A 16,727-nucleotide genomic window follows, 5' to 3' on the forward strand; every position below is an offset into this window, starting at 1 on the left:
TATGCAGTTTCTTACCAGCTGGAACACAACACTGTCTCTGATGCTGTCAACTCTATGTGGTTTGCATCAATGGTCTTTAGCATTGCAGCAGCTGTTAATAGCCTCCTGGGGCTCACATGGAAACAAGCAATGTAGTGAGTCCATTTTGCCACCCAGCCTGAATGAGATCTTTGGTTGCTTGCCAGGCCCATGTTAGCTGCTCACCAGGGGATCAGGTGCCCTGGTGGGTTTTGATTTGGATTAAATGATTGTCCTGTCAGTTGCCTGTTTCTCCATTGGACTCTGCTGTTTTGCTTATGCTTCACATCAGGTAAGCATTACTGTTATACTGATTTTAACTCTTCTCAATCAACATTTGATGGCTTTGCAGTCCTTCATAACAGCTACTCTCACAACTGTGCTTACTACCATTACCTCATTCGGCCTCACAGCTGTCTCTGCATGGTTTGCATCAGAACACTGGACATTCACTCGACATTGTGGCTAGAAATGGCTCAGTGATGTGCTTATTGAGAGCATAGAACAGTTTGTGCAGACCCCAGTGGTGGGCTGGATTCAAATGGTCATTAAATTTTTGAGTCACAACATTGAGAAGATCTGGGCAGTGCTCTTGTCACTCTACAAATGGCTCAGGAACATTTGCTCCTTGAGCAAATTAGACAATGAAGGCAACAATTTGGAAGCTAATGGTGTGCCTACTACTAGCAACAGCAGCCCTAATCATCTTCCCTCCCACTTGGAGCCATCAAACCCTAACTTGGGATGTCTAGCATTTCCCTGCCAGAGTTGACAGAATCCCTGAAGCCCACCCACATCACACCACCATCTGCACCTCTAAACCCCCCAATGGAGAAAGACAGCCCCTCACCTGAAGCATCCCCAATTAGCCCCAGGAAGCAGTTGTGGCAAAAGGCCTTCCAAAACATGAAGATGCAGAATTGCCTGGCTGCCTTAACATCTGCCTTGAGAGACACAGCTCAACCATACAGGTGAAGGACAACATCTTCCAGTCATCCTGGACCTTATGACAGGAAGAAGGCCATCATTGAGCCTGTCACTGTTCTCAAATCCTGGATATCAACATTGGTACCAAAGCTTGCAGCTCTAGAAGCTACTCAAGATTTAGCTGCACACAACACACTTGTGCATCACCTAGAGTTCTCTCCTGATTGGAGATTCTTAGCCTCCTCAAGGTGAGGTTCACTCAAGTGTTTGAGGATTATGATCAATAACTGATTGTTTTTCTTAAAGCTGGGATAAGACTTCAACATTCTTCTGAGTTGGTGTGCATTTTCTTTCAATCCATCTTTGCAGCAAGTATCTGATTCCAATCTGCCTGTCAGAACCCTTTTATCTCCCACTGTACCCTTGCACACCTGCAGGGCTTTGTCAGCCATTCATTTCATCGTGTTGACTTGGAATTATCTTACCTGCTTCAGGTCTCCAACATGAAACTCATTGTTGATGAAAATGGCACAAGGTATCAATGTAAGGTAGCGGACAGCCATACCTCGCTAACGTCACGTGAGGTGACATTTCGGTGACATTTCAGTCCTAAACGGGTGAACTTGAATGAAAACATGNATATTAAGACAACGNAATCCTAAGCTGTAAAAGCCAAGAAAAACATTTTGNTCATATTAGTATCAGTAGTGTATATACAAGTTTCTGGAATAAAATAACAAGATCTGAGAGAGGAGTTCCAAATATACAGCTGTATGCTATGCTGGTCATCAAGAAAGCTGCCAGGAGATAGATTAAGTCAGTAATATGATAGTTACCAAGAATGAGGGAAGGATCAAGTGATTTTTGCCTTCTCAAGGTCATCCATTAGGCTATCAGGAAGCACTTGGTGACCCTTGTACTTCCTGGCTGCCCATGCTGCTTGTCGGCCATTGAGACCTTTAACATAGGCATCCATAAATTTTTGAGAGCGATTAGAGAAGCTATAAGATTCTATTGTTAGGTAATTTTTTTTCGAAGGGAAATAAGACAAACCGTCACATTTGTGCAAGAGAAATTGAATCAAGCGCAGCTAGCGCGTACTTTTCAAGAACTTCTTCCTTCGAGGATGGCGGGTTTAAGCGATAAATCCTCTTGGCATAGCCCCAGCACTGCTCAATAAAATTTAATTCACAGTGAAATTTCGGAAGATATATCAACCTGAATCCACGAGCGTTGCAGGTGTTTTCGAGAATAGTGGGAATGTGCGTGAAATCAGGTTGATTGTACAGAACCTGGCAACAACAACAATCAATAGCCGGTGGAGCGCATTTGAAGTTCTTGCATTCCACACGGAGTTTCGACTCCTTAACAAGTCCACGCTCCTCCAAGATGTACGCCATTCCCTTGAACACGCCGGCGCGAGGATGACCTTCTGGGAAATACAGCGCTTGGGGAGTCCCATCAGCAAAGCATGCATTACCCATTTTGATTTTCTCCTTGGCAGTTGTTCTGTCAGGTAGGTGAACCAGATTTCCTGTATTGTCACGCTTTGTAACTTCAACCCCCCAGTTATGTCCTTCCTTTGGGATATTTTTTGGCATCCGACGAGCCGAAAGCGAGCCATCCGGTCTTTTCAAATGCGTGGGCGCGTTGTCATAAATGAAAACGTGCTCATACTCAGGGTACCACTCCGTGAGTATGTCCATTGCACAGTTGGCTTGGTTAACAATGTCATCTGCTGTCATATATCCATCACGATTCTTCCCTGGCTTCATGATTATGCGAGCGCTTTGTTTCCCATCTGGTGACTGGAGCCAACCAAATTTGGCTGACACAAACTCGCCAATCATCAACGACACGCCCTCTCCTTTTGTGTACGGTTTTGCCGGGGAATCCTTGTGGTACCACCCACGCGGCGTACGATCATTTGCATAGAATATGCATTCGTCGTTGAACCAAGATATGACTGTTTTTCCATCAGGTCGAGGACCATGTTCCTTCTCATTCTCTTTGCTCCAGTTTTCCATTCGAGCTTCAAGCACTTTCCATTGTGGTAAGAAAGTGTGGTCCTGGTAATAAACAACGTCCTCGCGCTCATGACCATCTGCATATTGACCTTTCTTTGCAGTGCGGAATCGGTAACCCAGCGCATTCAGGTATCGACGCACCGTCCGTTCAGAAATCACTTTGGTAATGCCATGTTTCTGTTTCACCTCTTCCCGAGCAAGAAAACTGACCACCTTCTTTGCCAAGACATCCTTTCCGATTTCCTGGAGATACAAATTGATGTCCAGGGATAAATCCTCATCAATGAGCATTGATTGGTTCCAATCTCCATAGGGATTAACCAGAAGAAAGGTACGATCATCCAGGAATTTCCGCACCAGCGCGGTAAGTTGACGCGCGCAATAACGACCTCTCCCCATAGAGACAGTAGCTTGGAGGGCAGATGCACCCCATTTTCCGTATGTATGTGAGTGGGGGATTGTGTAAAAATTCAGCATGCTGACCATGCCTTGCACCTTTTTTCGGACGAAGAGATCCAGGCCGGGATCTTTGTGTCCAGCACCTGTTTTTCGTGGGGGATCAAGAATCTCTTTCAAATCTTTCAGGGCGGCCCTGGCTTGGTCTAACGTAGGGGCTTGGCATTGCTTCCCATCTCGAATTTCTTTCATTTCTGGGAGGTCTTCATGAAACAATATGTGAGTGATTTCAAATTTTCCAATAGCTCGAAGATCTATTTTACCTGCATCTTCACCTATTTCTTCATCCTCTACATCCAGGGAATGGGCCTCTTCCTTGTCGGCATCCTGATCCTTTTCATCCCAGGGGTAGGTACCTGTGAAAAACTCTGACACAGGTTTCTCGATCTGGAATGATTGATATCTGGGTGCCATAAGGTCCGCCGTATGCGGTACAGGGATCTGGCATTGAAAGGAACCAAGGAACATGTCAATAGGACCCCGGTCAATAGCAGAAACGGTCTGATCCCGAAAATGGGGGTTTTGTCCGGACACCATTTCGCAGTTTCTGTCCGGATTGTACCTGGCCTACCCCAAATTTTGTAGATTTTGTCCGGGTTGGCGGATCTGGGGGTTTTTCAGCAAAAATTCGTCCGGATCCGCAGATCTAGCCAATCCAGGGTGTAAAAAACGGCCCAGGTAGGTGCAAACGGTCCAGAGACCCCTCCAGAACTTCAACAAACAAGAAAACGACATTAGGCCATGAATACATAGTATGTGTGATGTAAACTAGTCTTCTAAATCAAAATCTCCCCCCCCCGCCTTGTTTTTTCGAGAGTTTTATCACTGCTGTAAGTTTTTTTTCACCATTTCGCAGGGCTCGATAACGATCAGCATCTTCCAGTGTTACTTCAATGAAAGACGCAGCCAATTGTGCGTCAAAATCGCAGTCGCATCAGGCACTGAACGGAACTGTCGGGCCATGCGGTACTGGAAGAGCTGGACACCAAGGTACGAAACTGCTGGGATGGTCGACGATTCCGTGATTGCACTGTGTTTCCTGTTCTTCCCACCAGTTTTCGAGTACATTGCAACGACTAAACAATAGTTGTATCAGCCGTAAAATGTTATCAGTGTATCGAAGGCTTACCATGCCCGAGCATAACGCCATAATTTGCTGTAATAGAGCTATCCGGGCTTATTGAGCATAACTGACTGTGTCAACTACAAATAACACGTGTAAGATGAGCAAAACGTTTAGTTCAAGAATCGAACATCCGATCTTGGGAAAAGCGGCACACGCCATATCGCACCCTTGACAACTCAGCTAAGAGACCTTCTGTCCGGATTTGCTGCCTGAGGGTATATGTGTCCTGAGCAATTTTGTCCGGGCTGGGGTTCTGGCTAGTTTCAACGTTTGGTCACTTTCTGTCCGGACTGGCTCCCGGCCGATTTGCGAAAATCCAATTTTTTTGTCCGGATCGGGACCAGACCGTTTCTGCTATTGACCGGGGTCCTATGTCAATGCAATCCTGTTGACTTTGACCCTGGTTCATCACAGAAGACGGCCGTAATGTGGGGTCCGACCCTGACGCGTCAATGTTCTGTTTCTGTGCAGCCGACGCGTTTTCTGACGCGTTTTTTGAAGGTTTATCTGTCGTAACGCCATTCTAAACAGCTTAAATGCGACAGAACACATTTAAGATGGATCTTTAGCCTCACCTTTTTACCACCTGTGAGCTTTTTTCTCTTCACCGAATTCTCATCCATTTCCCATGGATTTGTTCTCTTTCCAGGGCCCTTCCCCATACTTGCAAGTCGTGCAACAAGTGCCTTCCGTAGTGGTGGCATGTGTGTTGAGGTTAGGACAGATAACGGAGGGCGCGCGGACGTATTGCCAATATTGACGCGACGCGACGCGCCGTTTTTGGATCTACTTCTCGAGATTTTGCTTTTGCGCCAAAATTTTACCCACAAATATAAATTGACACTAATATCTACAATACGTTCTGGCCCAATTAGCTACAAACCGTGTGCTAACTAGATTGAAGAGCAATCTGTAAAAAATTGACCGTTTTGGAGGCTGTCACGCTCGGCACGTGATGTTAGCGAGGTATGGCTGTCCGCTACCTTATTACTTGAAGTCTTGAACGGGCGCTCAGTTGTATGACGGGTTCTGTCGTTATCGGTGGCTGGCTCTACATAGTACAAATGGAACCTTAAGTTCTCCCATATGAAAGCCCGTTTTCGGTCGTCCATTCTGCTTTCGTCAATTGTTTTTGTTTTTCTTCTCCGACAGGCCGGAAGCGAGGTTTTGGCGCCTGCTCTTTCTAATGAATTGGAAACAGGTTTGCTAAATCCCTCTTCTTCCCATTATCTCGATTGATAAGTACTTTTGACGAACAGCATCGGATTGGACCTTGTGATGGGTGAGTACTTGCTATTAGTACTTAGCTAGCGAGGTCGCTATTTCGGTAGTTACCTGAGTTGCTTATGCAGCGTAGTTAGCTAATAAATAGTTCTCATTCTCATTGCTAGTGCTACCAGCACATTGCCGATGACTGGGTTCTCTCGAAATTTCCTAAAGATTATCGTATGTTCGCCCGCAGCCACCGACACAACGAGCTCGAGTCTGAGCAAAGTCAGAGATCATTCGTTTGAGATCAGTTGATCGTTTCCTCCGTTCCAATAGGACAATTGCATCAGGGCCCATCACAAACTTAAAAGTAACGCGGGTCCCACGGCTACCTCCCACTGACTGCTTCACAATGTTGCTATGTCCTTGAACGGACGCTCGGTTCGTATAATGTGTCGTCTCTCGGCGCTTTTCCCCAACCCACTCGGTCTTGACTCAAGCTACGCACAGCATAGCGCCGCAGGAGTCAGAAGTGTCACAAGCTGGAACGGGGACGCAGCACACAGCTTGTAAACGAACCCTCAGGCCTCAGACCTCAACGAATCTTCGTATCGATCGTGGGGCCAATGGCGAACTCTTTGCCACCCGCCTCACATTTACAACTCAATGAACCAATTGTCTCCAACACAACAGCGAATACCTTATCGTATGCTCAACAGATATCCGGAGTTTCTGTGACGGCGTGCATGAAGGCGGCATATGATGAATGTAAAGAACGAGTGGCACAGATCGCGGCTCATTGCCGAGCGAAGAATCGAAAGTTTCGGTGAGCGTTGCCCCTTCTCGAGCCAGTGCCAAAAACGCTTACTTATGACGCATTGTGTGCACTTAGTGATGTCGAGTTTGACCTCGAGAATGATCGCCAAAAGTGTTTGCACAATTTGGTGGAAAACAACCTGTTTTCGCCCTCTGACGTACGCCGCGTCTCTGATCTCTTTAAGAGCCCGGTGTTCTATAGCGGTACCACGAAGTCGGCTGAGATTGTGCAGGGAGAAGTTCAGGATTGTTACTTGGTATCGGCACTGTCGAGCATGACATCGGTCGCGGGATTAGTTGAGGGTTTTTGTGTTGCAGTGAGTATCGCGTCCAGCTCTTTAAACTGATAATCTACTAATTTGGTTGGTGCTTAAGCGCGACGAGGTTGTTGGAGTGTATGGATTCATCTTCTACCGAGATTGTTACTGGGTGCCTGTTATCGTAGACGAGTGAGTCGATCCTATGGGCCTGATCTTCCTGCTGCTGATCGTGTCCTCATAGCCTTCTGTTTACAAGAGTGCCCAAGTACGAGCAACTGGCGGCTGTGGAAAAAGAACTGTATCACTTTGACAAGGAGAAGTACAACTCAACAGCACGAAAGGGCGGGGAGAGCCTGTACTTTTCAAAGTGCGGCAAGTCCGGCGAGACATGGGTTCCCCTGGTGGAAAAGGCGTACGCCAAGCTGCACGGTGATTACGCGTCCGTGGGGTTCGGAAGACCTTGCGATGCAATCGAAGACATGACCGGGTATGTGCCTTGGTTTCGGGAGCAGAGGGCCTTTGCGCTGACTTCTGTCTTCAGCGGAGTTTCGAACCTTATCCTAACCACGGTTGGTCCACCTTTCGCAGTCTGCAAATCTCTCTATTGATGACATATGGCAGGACATCCTTGACGTTGACAAGTTCTGGAACGACGAGCTCTTGAAGGCGAACACGGATCGCCTGTTTGGTTGCTGGTTCAAGACCTTGGATGGGGGTCGTAGTGGGCTTACCAATGCGACCGTTGACGGGCTCGTTGGGAACTTGTCTCACTCGGTAATCAGAGCGATCGAAGTCAAAGGGAAGCGGTTTGTCGTACTGCGTAATCCGTGGGGCGAAGCAAGCTGGGGAGGGCCTTGGTCGGATGGATCGAAAGAGTGGACCCCGGAATGGCTCGAGGTTCTGCCTCAACTGGGCCATGATTTTGGAGGAAACGGACAGTTCGTCATGGATTGTGGGTGCATCTTGGATACGAGTACGAGGACTTGACTTGACCTTGCTCGGTTGATGCAGACAGCGATTTCCTGAACATCTGGCAAGAGATTCAGAGGACTTTGTTGTTCGACGACAGTTGGGTGATGTCCGCCCAATATCTTCACATCCCCGAACAACCAAAGTATCAAGCATGGTCCTTTGGCGATATCAGCTGTGCGTTTTTCCCCCAGCTGCGTCTTTTTGGGGCTTACGATTGACTACAGTCACGTTCTCTGTTCCGGTGGCCTCTCCGACACTAATTGTGCTCTCAAAGATCAACACCAGATACTTCAAGGATATAGAAGGTCCCTGTATCTGGACTGTGGATTTCATTCTCGCAAAAGAAGGCGCGACACGTCCGTTGGCTGAATCATCGTACGCCTTCTTCTACACACGCAGCACCAGCCTAGAAATAGATTTGGAGGCAGGCAACTACGTCGTCCATGTACGTTGATCTGGCTGACAAATCAATCCACTTTGCTGAACTCTTGTTAGGCGCGACTTGATCCTTCACTGGTCCGATCGAAGGTGCATACGAAGTCACCAGCTCACTGTTGTTTCTGACCCTTTTCACCAGGATTATTTCAGGAATGGCATCGATTTCGGGTGGGATAAACGCAAGCTTGCTAGGATCATGACTGAGAGAGCCAAGGGCCAGTCTATCGCTTCGAGTAGGTCTAGTTTCTCCTCTTGACATCAACTCATCTCACTCTCCCAGATTATAAACCAAAGTGAGCCACCTTGCAGATGTTACTGCGTAACACCGATCATGTCTACTAGCCCAAAACATTTGGTCACTCCGATTACCACAATCCTCAGCGGAGAAGCAGCCAAGGCTGATACGAGCAGTTTGGAGGCCCTCAAGACGTACGGTGACGTGAAGCCTGGGGAGAGCATAACTGTTACCACCACGACGACCACGAAAACGGTCGTTGCGAAAAGCAGCCAAGAAGCCAGTTCAAGTGCGAATACGGTCAACAGAACAGACCCCATGAACGGAGTAAACGGGCATAGGCACAACGGCGTTCATCAGCCTGCCAATAGTCCTCGGAACGGGATGCATTCTCCTCCACCAAACCCTTACTCAGGTGCATACCCAGTATCCAGTCGTCATCCAATCGAGCCCAGGTGGGCGGGAGGTCTGCCTGCTTCAGTAGCGGATTCCCCGCCCCAGTCACCCCAACCAGCTTACCCTGGTTGTCTGGCATCATTCCCGGCCCCTATGATAATCCCAGCCCCGATTGCCTACTCCCCCCCGCCACCGCCCCCTTCGCAGGAAGTTCTGGAGGATGACAATACGATTGTCATTGGATTGCGTGTGTATACCCACAAGAGTGCACCTACACTGATATGTGGACGATTGAAGAGTGGGCTTGAGAAGGGATCTTAGGGGACCGACTCTCTGTCACGTAGCTAGAGATCATATCACTTTTACTGGCTTGTTTTTAATATGAACGACATTTACCGAGGAGCGGTGTGTGAGGTCGCTTTGGACTGAAAGTAATGTTGTGCAGAAGTTCGGCAGCTTAGCTGTTTGTATGTGTAGCACGATTTGTCTAGAGTTCATAATGTCCGTATGACTGCGTCTGGGACAATGGCTACCATTGGTTCTGGATCTTCGCCGTCAACATCGGAAGTGTCCTCACCACAAAACCTGCCCAGCCGACCTTTCAAACACCCAAGAAGGCTGTGGTGTCGTCGTTGACGCGTCCGATCAGTCCGAGTATGGCGAATCTCATACCCTCTCAATAACACCTGTGGTGAAGTGGTTATCATGCTTGCCTTCCATTCTGAAGTTGGAGCGCAGCAAGCGGCACGAGTTCGATTCTCGTCAGGTGTAAGCTCCTTTTTACTATCTTATGGACCCTCACGCCTCAGAAATGAAGAAAATGGGAGCGGTTCGTCTCGTAGCCTTTACCAATGATACCTAGGCTTTGAGTGGTTGCAAAGGCGGTATGTAATTCCGATGCGAGCTATGACATCACGTTCCCACCTTTGAGGACCAAAATCCGGTCCATTTGGACTCCAAATGGACCGGATTTTGGTCCTCAAAGGTGGGAACTATCATGTAACACTGCGTCGTTACAGCTGAATGCAAAACCCCAGACACCTCGCAGAAATTTCTTGACTCCGCCTCGCTTTGTGTAAACAACCATTTGAGGAAGGAAGCGGGCATCAATGACGCAAATCCTCCACCAACTCAGGTATATGGAGTGCTCCACACCCCACTCGAGGTTATAATGATACGGACTTGTGCCAAATGCGGTTGTTTGCACAAAGCGAGGCGGAGACCAGAAGTTTTCGGGAGGTGTCTAGGGTTTTGCATTTGGCTGTAAGTTCATCACCTTACTTCACATTCGGACGAAGTGCATGGTCCTGACTGTTGACGAAGCCCTTTGTGTTTGACGAGCCCCTGCGTCGCCGCAGCTCCTTCTGGCTTGTTTTCTTCGTCTCTCGATGGAACTTCAAGAACTTCTTGGCCGAATTTCTCAGGCGATCCATGTCTGCTCTAATCTTTCTCCAGCCTGCACTCCGAATCGAACAAAACTTCGTCAACAGGCGATAGACGACTTCACTAGACGGGCAGACAGGTGCCTCTCCAGGCTCGAATCTGATCTTGATCTGCGCATTGCACCACAATTCCAGCAGCAACAAAAGGAGCCGGAACAACGACAAGAAACGCAACAAGAGCCAGAGCAATTACCACGACATGGCTCGCAAGAAGAACAGGACCAGCAACCTCAGTAAGAGCCAGAACAAGACCCGGAACAAGAACCACAACAAGAGCCAGAACAACGACCACAACAAGAGCCAGAACCACGGGGATTAGGACTACCCGACAATCCGATGAACAATCAGCAGTACCAAGACATCGCACACTTCGCTTCAAACTACAACAACAAGCCCACTTCGCATAACTCACTCTTCCAATACATCGTCAATGCGCCACAACGCTCGAAGAAAAAACAAGACCTTCTAGAGGCTGCGCTCAAAAAACTCGTCATGGGCTACACAGCGGAACCCGCCGACAACTGGGTTCGTCTCTTTCTTTTTTTTTCGTTCATTTCATTCCCTTCATCATCCCTCGAAAGGCTGCATTGGTGTTACCTTACGTCGAAAACATTGACAACTGGCAAAACACATGCGAAGCTTTCCTTCAAAACGACAACAACCCTGACTTTCAAGCGCGCATTGAAACAAGAGAAAAGGTTCTTCCGGCATTCTCTAACTCTCACAGTCGTGCATATAGTATATCAAAGTAACACCGAGCACCAGCCGCGCCATCGCATTCGTCAACTACGTGATCAGAACCGTCGAAACACTCAAGTTTACGATCGAATGGGAAACCAAGGATCAAGCTTCAAAATCAAATTACCTCACGTCGCTCTTCACTCAATCTCAAGACCTGACCGACACCACCATACCTGAAAGGAAAAAAGCTCGCAAAAAGTTTGTAGTTGAGCACAGCAAGCTCATGGCTGCTCGCATACATTTGTTGATGCTTTACCACTCTGTAAGTCCCTCCTTATCTTCTTTTTCTCTTGTGTCCTTATTAACGCTTTAGTTCGGCGTAAACATACTCCTAGATCCCTTTTGGGACATTCCCACCAAACCACCAACGTACAAACGAGACTTTCTTCAACTGTCCACCCTCCTGGCTGCACACCCGCCTTCTCGGGCATTTCGCATCGACAATCACACCAGATATTTGACTGCCGAAGAAGATGAACGAAACAAAGACATTCAAGAGCTTCCATGTAACGTCGCTAGCATGCAGCCAGGTTTCGATACCATTGTCGGTCTGTTGGACGCACTTTGCGGTGATGACATTGTATCGGATTACATAGAGTCGTTTCTAAACAGGTTTCCCCCGTCGTTTACTTTATCATTGTAGTATTTGAACAATAACAAGTCGTTACATCTCAATACCATTAACCTCTGTAAACATCCCCTCAAACCATTCTGCAGGAATCCCATCTAGCTCCATCTTTGTTTCAAACATCCCCTCCACCCACTCTGCAGGGATATCACCCAACTCGGTTCCTATGCACTTGTCGAGGATCAATGGGTCAGTATCCCCCACCAAGGTGTTGTTATCAGCCTGCGTGCTGTCCCTAGTGGTCTTCTTTGACGATACCTTGTACTGTGTCAACAGGTTGAAAGCTTCGGCAGTCATGTTGTCTTCATGCTGCAAACACAGGTGGTCGGCGTCGATGTTCCTGCAAGATACTTTGTTTGTGCCGGCCTCTCTTGTGCACCATGCGCAAATGTATCGGTGTGCTACCATGCGGCGCCCTTTGAATCAGCTTCCATTCTTTGCAAAAAGACAAAGCAGAACACGTACTGCCTTCATCGAAACATTGATCTTCGCGCTTTTTGAGGAGTCAAGCCACTTGGTCTTTGACACCATGAAAATTGCCCTGCCGGTGGCGCAGGAGGTGAGTGCCAGAGTGCCAAACCTTCGCACCATCTTCCTCGGAACAGGTAAAGTCTTCAGCGCAATCTGGGCAGACTCCGTCTCGGGTGTAGCGAGATTCTCTCATGTCGATCATATTTCTGTAATTAAAGATTGTGAAAATCCTTTGCAATAGGCTAGAGGTTGAGACGTACTTCATAAACTGGATGCGATGCTGCATGTTGCTCTCCACTGGCAGTTGAGCATCTAACTCCTCTCTCTCGAGGGTATCATAAGGCTCCAAATCGATGACCAAATCAACAACTTCGTGATCTTGATTATCTTCGCCATCATCATACACATTGTTCTTGGAGCCTTGTGCAGCTTGTGCGACAAGGTTTGTGATTCGTAAGTTGTCAAGTTCCTTCTGTCACCTGTTGATATCGTCGGTTGTGATGGTCGCTCGAACCTCTTGATGTTGCTCGCGCCGCCATTCAGTTTGGTATGCTTCTTGTTCGCGCCTAATCAGGCGCTTGATCCTCCGAACAGTCCAAGCATATGTACTGCCAGCCGTGTCATTCGATGATAGTATCGAAGTGTCATACCAGTAGTGTATCATCGTCAGCTGAGAATGTGCGCAAGAAAAACATTGGTATGCACTATGACTTGTTTCCAATCTGCGAGTCCTTGAGCGAGGCAGTCTTTGAGGTCGATCGCTTGCTGCGAGAGAATCTTCAGCATTGGCATGCGTCGCTCTAACTCATTCTGATCAAGTGGGGTGCCAGCCACCTTTTCCAACCTTCGAAATGTATTAGATAGATGCAAGGACACTGATATACGATCTTACCTGTTGAGAGCTGGCTGATGACCCTGCCTCATGTTCCACGCAGATTCTACTGCTTCACCTAAAATGAGACCGACAAAGTCGGTTCGACGAATATCGTCATCATATGTCGTCTCCAAAGTGGTGCTATTGGCCTTATGGGCCATTGCCTTGCGCGCTTTATCCTTGCCGGCGTGATTGGCGATGACTGTTGCGAAATTCCTCCTCATGGCATACGATGTCACACCGCTTTCACTACCTAAACCCGGGGGGTAAGAAAATCTTAGCACCAAGATGAATTCAATTTCTTACCACCCAATCCAACTGATATGCCGATGCGCTGCATGAATTCCCTGTGATTGTTGTCGCGCATTGGTTTTGTAGGATCAATACCGAGACCCCGCTTCGTTGATTGGACAAAAAAGGCGTCTTCGAGAATTTCGTCCTTGTATTGAATCCAGTGTTCAGTGCCAGCAAGAAGACTTTCGAGGCTGCTGTGGTGCTTGAACAATCCGCGCCGGATTCCATGTGCCACAAGGTAGCATCCGATGTCCAAGTCGAGGTGTTCAGCGACCGTTGTTGAGCGCAACATATCACATATGTTAGTCACGTTGTGCCTTACCTAATGGAGTAGCCGGACATGACAAAACACCATACTATATGGGCCCAGCCGGACGGCCGGAATCTTATGATGTGCCTTTAGTGATGGTGCGGCCGCGATCCTTACAGGGACTCACTAGCATGCGCCGGCCGTCCTTTTCACCAACACCGTAGTGTCTCACCGGCGGTCCTGATGCATGGTATTGACCGGCGGGGAAATTTGCGGTGCACCCTGTCCTCTGGCGGCACAAGTTGCGGTGTACCATGTAAACATAGATGGTGATCATACATAGTGATAGGCCTGCAGTCACCAGTTAAATGTCATGAATGTGAGCCATTACAACTGAAAAACATACTGAATGATTAATCACAATGAGAGTCCTACTGTAAGGTGATGAGATACTGTAATTTCTTTTGAATCACAAGCAGCCTTCATTAACTATTGTCTATAGCATGTCCCCCAGAAATACAGCTGAATACAACACACCAGCAGAACACCTTCCAATAAAAACACATTGCCTTTTCATAGGAGACACTTTTTAAATAGCTGTGTTGGAGGTCCAGATATATATATAATGAAGCTCTGTTGCAGCAGTGGAATTTTTTCAAAGAGGCTCCGCAAGAGCAATCTATTTTTTTCAAATGGCACTGCAGGCACAATGTATTATTTTTAAAAATGGCACTGCCGGAGCAATGTATTTTTTTAGATGACACCACCGGAGCAATGTATTTTTTTTAAATGGCACCGCCGGAGCAATGTTTTTTTTTTCAAAAATGGCACCGCCAGGGCAGTGTATTTTTCTTAACAATGGCACCGCCGGGGCAAAGCAAATATTTTTAACAATGGCACCGCCGGGGCAATGTATTCTTGTTTAAAATGGCACCACTGGAGCATAAATAGCACCACCGGAGCAATATGTTATTTTTTAAAATGGCACTGCTGGAGCAATGTTTTTTTTTTTTTCAAAAATGGCACCGCAGGGGAAATGTATTATTTTTTAAAATAGCACCGCCGGGGCAATGTATTCTTGTTTAAAATGGCACCACTGGAGCATAAATAGCACCGCATTTTTACAAATGGCACCGCCGGAGCAATGTATTATTTTTTTAAATGGCACTGCCGGAGCAGTATATTTTTCTCAAATGGCATTGCTGGAGCAATGCAATTTTTTAAACAAGGCTCTGCCTTTGAAATTGCTCTGGCAGAGTAGTCCTTGCATATTTTTTGAAATACAAAAATCTTGTTTAGGGCAAAGAACACTAGAATTAAATAGACAGTTGATACATATGATTACTAGTAAATGGGTGGTACTGCTGAGGTTTTCTTGTTTTCTTCTGCATATGTTTTCTATGGGGGGACTGAGTGGTGGATTGCAGAGGGTAGATTGCAGGTGGTAGATTGCAGCTGCGGAGGGTATATTGCAGGGGATAGATTGCGGAGGGTATATTGCAGGGGATAAATTGCGGAGGGTAGATTGCAGCTGCAGAGGGTAGATTGCGGGGGATAGATTGCAGCTGTGGAGGGTATATTGCAGAGGGTATATTGCAGAGGGTATATTGCAGCTGCGGACAGGGGATAGATTGTGGAGGGTATATTGCGGGGGATAGATTGCGGAGGGTAGATTGCAGCTGCAGAGAGTATATTGTGGGGAGGTAGATTGCAGAGGGTAGATTGCAGCTGTGGAGGGTATATTGTGGGGAGGTATATTGTAGAGGGTATATTGCGGCTGCAGAGGGTATATTGCAGGGGATAGATTGCAGAGGGTAGATTGTGGCTGCGGTGGATAGACTACAGAGGGTAAACTCATCTGGATCCTTCATAGGGGTTTGGAAGCCAAGTATATAAACCTCTGTACATGCTCACAAGTGTGTTTTGAAGAGTCACTTATGTGAAATGTACCTTTTCACAGATTGTTTCAGCTACACAGAATGTAAAAATGACTGTCAACCCACATAAAAACCACCTCTGTAAAGCTGGAGAAAGCAGGATTTGAACAAGCTAGGCCTGACGATAAGTTGTTTGGGGAAAATAAAAGTCTTGATGGTTTCTATCATAAAAAGTACCATTTCACAGGTTGTTTCAGCCCTGCAACATGTAATAATGACTTTTGACTCATGTAAAAACCACCCTTGAAAAGCTTGAAAAAGCATAATTCTAACGAGCTAGGCCCGACAATAAGTTGTTTGAAAAAAAAAAAGTCTTGATGATTTTTGTTGTAATGCCACAATGCAGTCAAGGTTTGATAGAGATTATCAACATAAAACCCTCTTTTCTGTGTTTGTCAACAAAAACAAAGCATCTCTTGAAGATTTTAACATGGTAATTACCATGGCATTGAGGTCTATCAGCTGGCTGGTTTTCAGGTTACATGGATTGAAATTGGGTGAGTGCGTCGTTGTTCGTCAGGATGCAGGGTCTGTTTGCATGCAGCAGAGGGTCCGTGCACCAAGCACATCACCTCAATTTGGAAATGTCTCAGGCACAAACTGAAACTTTGATGGTCCCTGCCTGGCAACAAGCAAGATAGCCGTACCATCCTCATTGCTGCAACACCCTTTTCTGGTCCTGCATAATGCATACTTGGTTACCTCTGGCTATCAGAGCCAGAGCTCATATTAAGAGAAAGTGTGCACAGCTAAGTCTGAAGTACCATTAGATTGGTGGTGTTTTTGGGGCAATGTGTAGTGCTTAGCTTGGCAGGGTGTTCTATGCAGTGGCTAGTCCAGCGGAGTATCATAAAGAAATGACACCGCCGGCAGAGCATCATTTGCGGAGGGATTGTGTACTCAAATATATTTTCAGTATAAATGTGTCAAACATATTCTAACAGGCTATTATACATTTTCTTAAATGGAAGTGGAGGCAATGTGCAGTGGCTGGTCTGGTGGAGTATCATAAATAAATGACACCACCAGCAGAGCAATATTTGCGGGGGGATTGTGTACTTAGATATTTTTCTGGTGTAAATGTGTCAAACACATCCTAACAGGCCATTATAAATTTTCAATATAAAAGCAGAGACAATGTGTGGTGGCTGGTCCGATGGTGTATCATAAAGAAAATGACACCACCGGCGAAGCAATGTTTGCGGAGGTA

At 46.9% G+C, this 16,727-nt stretch overlaps 7 protein-coding genes across 7 annotated transcripts; 4 read left to right on the forward strand and 3 right to left on the reverse strand.

Annotated features, from left to right (window-relative positions):
- Window positions 1-244: 244 nt before the first annotated feature.
- Window positions 245-487, forward strand: LACBIDRAFT_307996 (uncharacterized protein; the record flags this gene model as incomplete). The annotated part of the gene is made up of 2 exons (XM_001886441.1): window positions 245-310; window positions 371-487. 2 exons carry the CDS (start codon window positions 245-247, stop codon window positions 485-487), a joined length of 183 nt encoding a protein of 60 aa, XP_001886476.1.
- A 275-nt stretch (window positions 488-762) lies between these two features.
- Window positions 763-1,279, forward strand: LACBIDRAFT_307997 (small part of WD 40 repeat protein; the record flags this gene model as incomplete). Its single annotated transcript, XM_001886442.1, has 3 exons — window positions 763-912; window positions 1,039-1,193; window positions 1,252-1,279. The coding sequence occupies 3 exons, from the start codon at window positions 763-765 to the stop codon at window positions 1,277-1,279; spliced, it is 333 nt and encodes a 110-aa protein (XP_001886477.1).
- A 519-nt stretch (window positions 1,280-1,798) lies between these two features.
- On the reverse strand, window positions 1,799-3,965 carry LACBIDRAFT_307998 (uncharacterized protein; the record flags this gene model as incomplete). The annotated part of the gene is made up of 2 exons (XM_001886526.1): window positions 1,799-1,946; window positions 2,005-3,965. The coding sequence occupies 2 exons, from the start codon at window positions 3,963-3,965 to the stop codon at window positions 1,799-1,801; spliced, it is 2,109 nt and encodes a 702-aa protein (XP_001886561.1).
- A 348-nt stretch (window positions 3,966-4,313) lies between these two features.
- LACBIDRAFT_307999 (uncharacterized protein) lies at window positions 4,314-4,570 on the reverse strand (the record flags this gene model as incomplete). Its single annotated transcript, XM_001886527.1, has 2 exons — window positions 4,314-4,504; window positions 4,558-4,570. The coding sequence occupies 2 exons, from the start codon at window positions 4,568-4,570 to the stop codon at window positions 4,314-4,316; spliced, it is 204 nt and encodes a 67-aa protein (XP_001886562.1).
- A 1,819-nt stretch (window positions 4,571-6,389) lies between these two features.
- LACBIDRAFT_308000 (uncharacterized protein) lies at window positions 6,390-9,201 on the forward strand (the record flags this gene model as incomplete). The annotated part of the gene is made up of 11 exons (XM_001886443.1): window positions 6,390-6,589; window positions 6,656-6,896; window positions 6,955-7,028; window positions 7,081-7,408; window positions 7,461-7,791; window positions 7,851-7,985; window positions 8,036-8,256; window positions 8,307-8,339; window positions 8,389-8,482; window positions 8,530-8,542; window positions 8,592-9,201. The coding sequence occupies 11 exons, from the start codon at window positions 6,390-6,392 to the stop codon at window positions 9,199-9,201; spliced, it is 2,280 nt and encodes a 759-aa protein (XP_001886478.1).
- Window positions 9,202-10,658: 1,457 nt separating this feature from the next.
- On the forward strand, window positions 10,659-11,706 carry LACBIDRAFT_308001 (uncharacterized protein; the record flags this gene model as incomplete). Its single annotated transcript, XM_001886444.1, has 4 exons — window positions 10,659-10,847; window positions 10,904-10,996; window positions 11,062-11,325; window positions 11,377-11,706. The coding sequence occupies 4 exons, from the start codon at window positions 10,659-10,661 to the stop codon at window positions 11,704-11,706; spliced, it is 876 nt and encodes a 291-aa protein (XP_001886479.1).
- Window positions 11,707-12,828: 1,122 nt separating this feature from the next.
- LACBIDRAFT_308002 (uncharacterized protein) lies at window positions 12,829-13,622 on the reverse strand (the record flags this gene model as incomplete). Its single annotated transcript, XM_001886528.1, has 3 exons — window positions 12,829-13,006; window positions 13,055-13,289; window positions 13,343-13,622. The coding sequence occupies 3 exons, from the start codon at window positions 13,620-13,622 to the stop codon at window positions 12,829-12,831; spliced, it is 693 nt and encodes a 230-aa protein (XP_001886563.1).
- Between the last annotated feature and the right edge of the window lie 3,105 nt (window positions 13,623-16,727).

This window comes from Laccaria bicolor, genomic scaffold (assembly GCF_000143565.1).
Source record: "Laccaria bicolor S238N-H82 LACBIscaffold_38 genomic scaffold, whole genome shotgun sequence".
Lineage (NCBI taxonomy): Eukaryota > Fungi > Basidiomycota > Agaricomycetes > Agaricales > Hydnangiaceae > Laccaria > Laccaria bicolor.